Source organism: Palaemon carinicauda, chromosome 27, assembly GCF_036898095.1.
Source record: "Palaemon carinicauda isolate YSFRI2023 chromosome 27, ASM3689809v2, whole genome shotgun sequence".
NCBI classification, from domain to species: Eukaryota; Metazoa; Arthropoda; class Malacostraca; order Decapoda; family Palaemonidae; genus Palaemon; species Palaemon carinicauda.
In genome coordinates this window covers 5,813,189-5,822,879 of record NC_090751.1, presented here as the reverse complement: position 1 = coordinate 5,822,879, position 9,691 = coordinate 5,813,189, and the positions used below count along the sequence as shown (strand labels likewise).

The 9,691-nt window shown below is 29.9% G+C and overlaps 1 protein-coding gene and 1 long non-coding RNA gene across 2 annotated transcripts in view; one reads left to right on the top strand and one right to left on the bottom strand.

The window, feature by feature from the left end:
- Positions 1-9,691, bottom strand: part of LOC137621085 (uncharacterized) — a 377,935-nt gene that overhangs the window by 215,996 nt on the left and 152,248 nt on the right. The window lies entirely within an intron of this gene.
- LOC137621084 (protein sax-3-like) overlaps positions 1-9,691 on the top strand; it is a 135,958-nt gene that overhangs the window by 111,928 nt on the left and 14,339 nt on the right. The window contains 3 exon segments of the mRNA XM_068351523.1: positions 5,684-5,793; positions 6,362-6,505; positions 7,142-7,241. Coding sequence (XP_068207624.1) covers positions 5,684-5,793; positions 6,362-6,505; positions 7,142-7,241 — 354 coding nt within the window.

Below are 9,691 nucleotides of genomic sequence, written 5' to 3'. Positions count from 1 at the left end.
TCCTGCTAGGGCAGTAATTTCCTGCTGTGGAAGTAATCTCCTACTAGAGCAGTAATCTCCTGCTATGGAAGTACCCTCCTGCTATGGAAGAAATCCTCTGCTAAAGAAATAATCTCTTGTTATGGACGTCCTCTCCTGATATGGAAATAATCTCTTGCTATTGAAATAATTTCCTGCTATAGAAGTAAACTCCTACCATAGAAATAATCCCCTGCTATGAAATAATCTCCTACTATAGAAGCAATCTTCTGTTATAGACATAATCTCCTGCTATGGAAGTACTCTTCTGCAATGGAAGTGCTCTCCACTAATAAAAGTAATCTCTTGTTATAGAAATAATCTCCAGCTATGGAAGTACTCTGTTGCTATGGAAATAATCTCCAGCTATAAAAGTAATCTCCTGTAAAAGAAATAATCTCCTACTATAAAAGTAATCCCCTGCTATAGAAGTAATCTCCGGTAAAAGAAATAATCTCCTACTAAAAAAGTAATCCCCTGCTATAGAAGTAAACTCCTGTAAAAGAAATAATCTCCTGCTATAAAAGTAATCCCCTGCTATAGAAGTAATCTCCTGTAAAAGAAATAATCTCCTACTATAAAAGTAATCCCCTGCTATAGAAGTAATCTCCTGTAAAAGAAATAATCTCCTGCTGTAAAAGTAATCCCCTGTTATAGAAGTAATCTCCTGCTATGGAAGTAATCTCCTACTATGAAAATAACCTCCATCAATCAATAAAACAAAGTTATTGCACCATCAAGCTCAACTGCAGCACCGCCTACTTATAACAGAACGACAAAAATCATCGAAATAATAACAATCCAACACTTTTCAATGTATAACGAAATCGTATATTACGAAATACTTCGACACGCCGAACGAATAAATGTTGAATTTTAATTAAGGCTTCCAAAATCGGGTCATCCCGTTGTTAGTGGAAGAACAACCCTGTGACCTTTTATCATTTTTTTATTTATATTTTTTTTTCGGAATTCTGTGACACGCAATACGTTGCATTGAAATATTGAATGAAATGCAATATGTCACCATGTTTCCCAACGGAAAATCAAGGAATGATCTTATATTTAATTTGGTTTTTTTTCTATTTTATTCAGTCATTCAAAGACGGAGGGATTAAAACTTAAAAATCCTTTTTTTTTCCAAGGATCAAAATGACCCTCACACACAATAGGAAACAATACCAAAAAAATAGCATGATAAATTCTGAGAAAAATAGCAACGTACATTCTGATAAAAAAATAGAAAGGTAAATTCTGAGAAAAAATAGCATGGTAAAGTCTGAGAAAAAAATAGGAAGGTATATTCTGAGGGAAAAAAATAGCACAGTAAATTCTGAGAAAAAAATAGCACGGTAATTCTGAGAAAAAATAGCACAGTAAATTCTGAGAAAAAATAGCATGGTAAATTCTGAGTAAAAATAGCACGGTAAATTCTGAGAAAAATAATTGCAGGGTAAATTCTGAGAAAATTACCATGGTAAATTCTTAGAAAAAATAGCACGGTAAATTCTGAGAAAAAAATTGCACGGTAAATTCTGAGAAAAAAAAATAGCAGGGTAAATTCTGAGGAAAAATAGCATGGTAAATTCTGATAATAAAAAATAGCAAGGTAAATTCTGAGAAAAAAATAGCATGGTAAACAGAGAAAAAAAAATGACAGGGTCTATTCTGATAAAAAAATAGCAAGGTAAATTCTGAGGACAAAACAATAGCAGGGTAAATTCTGACGGATAAATGCTACGATAGAATTATTATAACTTATCTCTTTGTCCAGACTATGTAGAATCAAAATATGCCAAATAAAAGAAAAAAGTGTGTTCTTCAGAACGACTTTATCGAAAAATATACCAGAAAAAATCGTTCTGGCTTTAAAATGGCAATTCAGGCTCTGTACTTAAGCAACGTAATAGAGATTTGAATCAGTCTTTCCAATTCATAGTAAAAATAAACCAGGTTATGATCATAAGAAGCATAAAATTCCTAAATGATAACTTTTTCCCGATTTCTGTAAAAAAAAAGAAAAAAAAACCAGAAGCTTTGGTATAAATGACATTTAAGACTTGACCTTTACCATTTTTCCGGATAACAGTAACAAATAGCTACGAGAAAAATATTAGTACATAGAGTTTAACTTTGCTCATATTAAATTACGAGACAACGACAGACCACAACGTAAAATCTATCGATAACTAATTATATATATATATATATATATATATATATATACATATATATATATATATATATACATATATATATATGTATATATGTATATATATATGTATATATATATATATATATATATATATATATATATATATATATATATATATACATATATAGATTAGGTTATTATTCCAACAAAATGAACGTCTGCTCAGCAATATGAATTAGGGTCATATTTTGTCATTTGTATATGCATACGTGTGTGTGTGTGTGTGTGTGTGTGTGTGTTTGAGTCATGGCAACAGGAAGGGGAGAAAATGGGAAAGAAATATCAACCAAGCACTTTCGTGTTATTTGTACATTGTCAGGGCAAGTGAGAAATTTGATGATTATATTATAGCATAAAGAAACCTTCATGATGACGTTAGACAATGGAACAAATAGAACACATTTACAGCTAAGAGAGAAAACTGGTTATTAACATGTTATTTATGTACCTGGACTGTTTCCAAAAAAATACTTTTAAAATATTCTTTATTATACATTATTTCTTAGACATCTTAAAAATTAATTGTAGGATTCCATTCATTAATTGGTTGAAAAAGGCTCTTATCTAAGCTTCATTATTTCCTTCTTTTCGTTGTAATTTTGTCAAATTTTTTAGTTACAAAGCTAATATAGAATATCATAAATATATCCGTTTATCTACTAAGAGGAATTCTTAAAAAGCATACTCTTTTGTTATTATTGTTTTTAAATCATATTATTACCGAAAGGTTTTTAACATTCCAAGCATATTATAAAATAACAAAAAACAAAGAGATTGAACATAATAGCTATTCAAATTGAAATCAATCTCGGGTATCTTCACTTTATGAAGGGCTTTGTCTATAAAATGAGATGGATACGTTAATATTATAGCAATATTATAAATCTCCCTGAGCTAAGCTTCAAGATCAGGACAACGTACTCGCAGTAGGCATAAAAACATAAGAGAGAACAGTAGCAATTTGTTTGAGTGGGGATGATTTGATTGATAATGTACATATATTTTCTATACAGGGAGTCTTAAACTCCTCTCTTTTTTTAGATCATCAATACGGAGTAGTTTATTTTCCCTTTATATCTATTATTATAAGTCCATAGGAGATATCAAGAAGCTTAATGTTTTTGAAAATATGTTTCTCGTTTTAATCCAAGTCTCTTCATACAATCCCTTAACTTGGGACATCTTATGTTCCAGGAATTTGCAGTTCTATATATATATATATATATATATATATATATATATATATATATATATATATATATATACACGTGCGCACACACACACATACATATATATATATATATATATATATATATATATATATATATATATATATATATATACATACATATATATATATGTATATATATACATACATATATATATATGTATATATATATATATATATATATATATATATATATATTTATATATATATGCATATATACATATATGTGTGTGTATATGTGAGTGTCAAAGAGAGAATGTGCGTGTGTACATATGTATGTATGGAGTATTGTGCAAGGAAGAGAAAATATAACAGATGTAGATACAAAGTTAATGGGCAAGATGGTTCGCAAATGAAATGCAGAATGGGTGATGTTTGCATACGATCCAGTGCAGATTAGGGATATTGATTAGAAACAGCAGGTTTTTTTTTTATCATGAAATTACGCTCCTTGTAAATTAACTATAGACCAACATTGGGTATTGTACCGTAGGAGTTAACCATCTTTTTTCAAGAATTGTATTACAATGAAGATAAAATTTCCATACTCCACGATATAAAAAAAAAAAAACTGTTAGGGTAATCTACATTGACATCAATAAATCATAGTATAAAGATAAATTACATAAAAGATGAACGGGCTGATTGAAAGTATCAAATCGTCATTAAATATTGTCATCCTTAGAAGGATAATCTCCGTCAACTGAGTAAAATAGCAATATTTATTTATTTATCATTATTTATCATAATCATTTATGATTAATAACACTCGTCCATCACTACCGCCCCTACATAAGAACAATAATTGCGTAGGTAATAAATTCACATCTGTACTTCTCAGAAGCGTAAAGAAGAGGCCGAAGTATGTGAAAAATACAACATATTCAGATATACGAGTACATCAGTAAAATGGGTATACTTAATAACACTTCTCCATCACTACCGTCCTTACATAAGAACAATAAGGGTGAGGTAATAAAGTTACATATGTACTTTTCAGTCACCTAAAGAAAAGGTCGAAATATGTGAAAAATACATATTTAGATATACTAATATATTCGAATCTCAAATCCTGAAACCCTCAGCATTAGTTAGATGGCAATCCATTCAAAGGGAATGATCTATGAACTAGAATCTTATACAATGCTATGTAAGTTATTTCAACAAATTCAGCTTCGCGTTTGAAATAATTCTTAGAAGCTGCTCCAGAGACACGTCTCTCGATTTTCTTAATTAGTTTTCCAGAGAGACGAAAATAGTTTACAGCTCTAGACTAAAGGGAACCAATTCTTTCCTCTGAAGATATAGGGCACAAAAGGGATTAGTCCAATCATTTTAGAAAAGTAACACAAAAAACTTTCTTAAGGACATTATAAGGGTATTATCTGATTTCAAAGATGAAAGAATTTACCGTTTTTAAAATGATCCTGATACCAAATCATTGAATATTTCATTCAATAATGAATTGGGCCGCAATTGCACTGTTTACTCAGGTACATTCAATCAAGACTTTTAAAAATTAATTATTTTCGGGTTAACAAATATCGCTACAACAGAAGCTTGAATAAATTTCGACTAAAGCTCACATATTTCAAAAGGAAATTTTCTATTCATCAATTGTAATTCCGTTTTGTTTTAGTATACAAATCAATGCAGGTAAGTCATTTCAAATTAACTAATAGTAGAATTAATTAAGGGTAGAAGAGACTCTTTAACTATGGTAAGCAGCTCTTCTAGGAAAAAGACACTCCAAAATCAAACCATTGTTCTCTAGTCTTGGGTAGTGACATGGTCTTCTACTGTCTTTGGTTCAAGTTCTCTTGCTTGAGGGTACACTCAGGCACACTATTCTATCTTATTTCTCTTCACCTTCTTTTGTTAAAAAAAATTATAGTTTATAAAGGAAATATTTATTTTAATGTTGTTACTGTTCTCAAACTATTTTATTTTTCCTTATTTCCTTTCCTCACTGGGCTATTTTTCCTGTTGGAGCCCTCGGGCTTATAGCATCCTGCTTTTCCAACTAGGGTTGTAGATTAGGTAGTAATAATAATAATAATAATAATAATAATAATAATAATAATAATAGTAGTAGTAGTAGTAGTAGTAGTAGTAGTAGTAGTAGTAGTAGTAGTAGTAATATTAATAATAATAATAATAATGATAAAATGAATGCCTTTCAAAATCAGAATTCTTCACCAGCAAAAATCTTTCTTTTTCAGTGTCTGTGCACAAGATGGATAACCTGAGCGTTGGGGATAGCAGCTTATGGCAGGACTACGGAGGTTGGCAATTAGAAAAAGTTTGTGGAGCATCTCTACCTGATGTCAAGGTAAGTCAGTGTCACTCACACCATAAACGTTGTTGTTGTTGTTGTTGTTGTTGTTTATGTTGATGTTGTTGTTGTTGTTGTTTTAGATTGCCTGGCCCTTCTGGCCCAGCAGAGGATCTGGCAATTCTGCAAATTATTCACAAGTATACGCTTTTCGAGTATAAAAGCAATTATTTTGCATGAAGCCATTCTTCATATTATTCATTTTATAACGTTTTAATATATTTTTCGAAGATTTTCTTGACAATTGTCACTTTTGAAATAAATATATTAAACACATTAAAACGTTGAAATGTTCAGAAAAAAATACGCTATGAACACATTTTAGCTAACGAAGAAAGCATATCCTTCCTGCACAATTTACCCATTTTTAAAAGAATTTCTAATTTTATTGATGTAAAACCTTAAATCTATATAAATATATCATAGATGTTTAAATTAAGTCGTCGGGAAAAAAAATAAGATTACTTTGTCAAAATCATTTAAATAATTTCACTTTGGTTTTTCATAAGTAGAAAAAAAGCTATTACTGGCTAATAAATAAATTTCTTCCTTCTTCACTTTCAAGGTAATGAACACAGCAGGAACCCTTCTAGAATGTGATGGCTCAGCTCCCAGAAACCTTGTGACCTTCTACAGGGGAGCTTCGAGTAACGAGGGGCCTTATGCCACCACAGCACTGCTGGGTCCTCATTCCCTCCCTCATCAATCGGTGAGAGTTGCTCGATTATATTTCTAATTAGTATTCCATTTCGATTTTATACAGAACAAATCTAAGAATTTTTCTTTAAATTCATTCTATTTAAGCCAGTTTTCTTTATAGAATGGTATGGAATTGATATTTCATTAATTGATTTTCATAGTATCTCTTTAAAAGTAATTAAAAAAAGAACTTATGTTCAGAATATATTCAGAGATAAATATAGAGAAAGTTTTACATGAATCCTAAAAATCTATCTCGTCTTTTACCAATATCAAGTAATGGAATAAATTCATACAAAATAATTGAGTGTATACGTTTATATATGAATACATATATATATATATATATATATATATATATATATATATATATATATATATATATATATATATATACGCAGTACACGTACATACATGCGTGTGTATATATATGTGTATATATATACAGTATATATATATATATATATATATATATATATATATATATATATATATATATATATATATGTGTGTATATACATATATATATATATATATATATATATATATATATATATATATACACACACAAAAGACGAGAAATAACTTATTCATGTATGTCCGAGAGACGTTTCCAAAATTAATATAATCTCGGCTCCACCCACAGGGAAAATCGCACAAAGAAAGCCATCGCTCCAGTGACGTCATGTCAGAGCAACACACGCTGGTCGACGCAAAGAAGGCGACAGAAAGGAACTATAATACAGGTAAGCAGAGAGAGAGAGAGAGAGAGAGAGAGAGAGAGAGAGAGAGAGAGAGAGAGATTATATTATAAAATCGTTAAGAAGAGCGAATGATAAATGAATAAAAAGGTTAAGAGCACCCATACGAAGTTAAAAAAGAGAAAAGAATAATGGTGGGGATAAATATAGGATTAAAATAAAGGAAGACGAATGAAAAGGGAAATAGGAAAAGAGGAGGTAAAGACAGGATTAAGTGAGAAAGCAAATTAAGAGATAAGCAAGCAAAGAGAGACGTCCACAAAAAGAATAATGATTGAGATAAATATAGAAATAAAATAATGGATAACGAATAAACAGGAAAAATAAAAAAAGACGATGAAATGACACGATTTAGTGAGAAAAGATAAAGAGATAATATAGAAATGATAGAGATCACCAGTGGTGAAAAAAAAAGAAAGAAGGATAGGAACAGAGAAATAAGAAAAAGGGTGAGGAGAAGTGAACAACATAATTGAGAAGGAAGGAAGGAAGGAGGGAAGGAAAGAGAAAACAATGAAAGGACATGACTTAGTGAGAAAGAGATAAGAAAGAAATGATAGAGATTACCAATGGTGAAAAACAGAAAGAAGGATAGGAACAGAGAATATAAAAAAGGGTGAAGAGAAGTGAACAACATAATTGTAGAAGGAAGGAAGGAAGGAAGAAGGGAAGGAAAGAACAGACGATGAAAGGACATGATTTCGATAGAAAAAATAAAGAGGTAAGAAAGAAAAATAGGAACACAGAAATAAGAAAAAGGCTGAAAAGTGAAGTAAACAACACAAGGTAGAAGGAAGGAAGGAAGGAAGGAAGAAGGGAAGGAAAGAACAGGGGCTCAGAATGGCGGTGATATTCATTTAATGTTTGGAATTTAATTAGCGCCATAGTCCCATGATAGTCAGAATATCATAAGTGGGATTTTCGTTTTAATTAGAGGCTTTACGGTGACGCTGACATGATGTTCACTAATGAATCGAACTTTATGTTTTTTATCTGCTTTTTTATTGCAATTGCTTTTCGAGTTACGAGAGATGGTTGTTCTCAATATTGCTGATAATATTTCTTATCATATTTAGATGCATGTATGTATATATATATATATATATATATATATATATATATATATATATATATATATATATATATATATATATATATATACATATATATATATTATGTACATATACATATGTATATATAAATATATATATATATATATATATATATATATATATATATTATACATATACATATATATAAAAATATATATATATATATATATATATATATATATATATATATTATACATATACATATATATATATATATATATATATATATATATATATATATATATATATATATATATATATATATATGTTTATATTCAGGGAGAGAGAGAAAGAGAATACACTAGTTACATAGAAAATAGTTTTTATTTATATATATACAGTATATATATATATATATATATATATAGAGAGAGAGAGAGAGAGAGAGAGAGAGAGAGAGAGAGAGAGAGAGAGAGAGAGAGAGAGAGAGAGAGAGAGAGAAATACAACCAATAGCGGAAATAAGTTATTTTTTTTAAATTCTTATAATTTTCAATTAACAAAGTTCGAAACCATGTACCTCTACTCCCAATCTCTGGACGAAAAGACTTCACAACATATTCTAAAACTTTATAATAAAAAAAAAAAATGCCATAAATGTATAACGTTTCTTTGCCCCCAAAAATCAAAGCGATACCCAAAGAACAAAAGGTATAAGCAAATGGGGGAAAAATGCATCGTTTTTTTTTTCCTTCCTCTTCTGTGTTTGTTCGCGCTGTTTACACGGTAAGATTACTACCCTCAGGGCAAACACACTTTTCCACCTGATTCACAATTTTTTTTTTTTTTTTAATAATCCGACTCAGGAATCGTTGATGACTGTTCTTTTGATTTTCTTCCATCGCGTAAGGAAAAATATGAAATTACTTCTCTGATTACTGACTGCGAAAGCAAAGAGTATCTTATCAATACCCCCTGAGCAATATTCGTGGCAAGCGAGCATGAAGAGGAAGCTTGGTGAACTCCTATTTGTTATCATGGAATCTTCAGGTTGGATCGTTTTTTTAGTATGACATCAAAATGTGCGACTGAAGAATTTTGGTTTGTTTATAGGTAATTTATATCCTTGGATAATAAATGTCAACAGAGTATAAATGAACAATCTGGTTTCCTGATACTTAAAATATAACAAGCTGATTTTCCTATGATTAATGCACGTCTAAGTGCAGTAAAATAAAACAAGTTGCTTTCATTTTATAAATGCAGAATCAAAGCAGAGTTAATTATACATAATCGTTCATCCAGACTGGGGCCTCTCTCTTCCTTGGAGGCCGTACATAGGTAAATTATGCATGACGTATGGGTGGTCTGACGCACTGCTGAT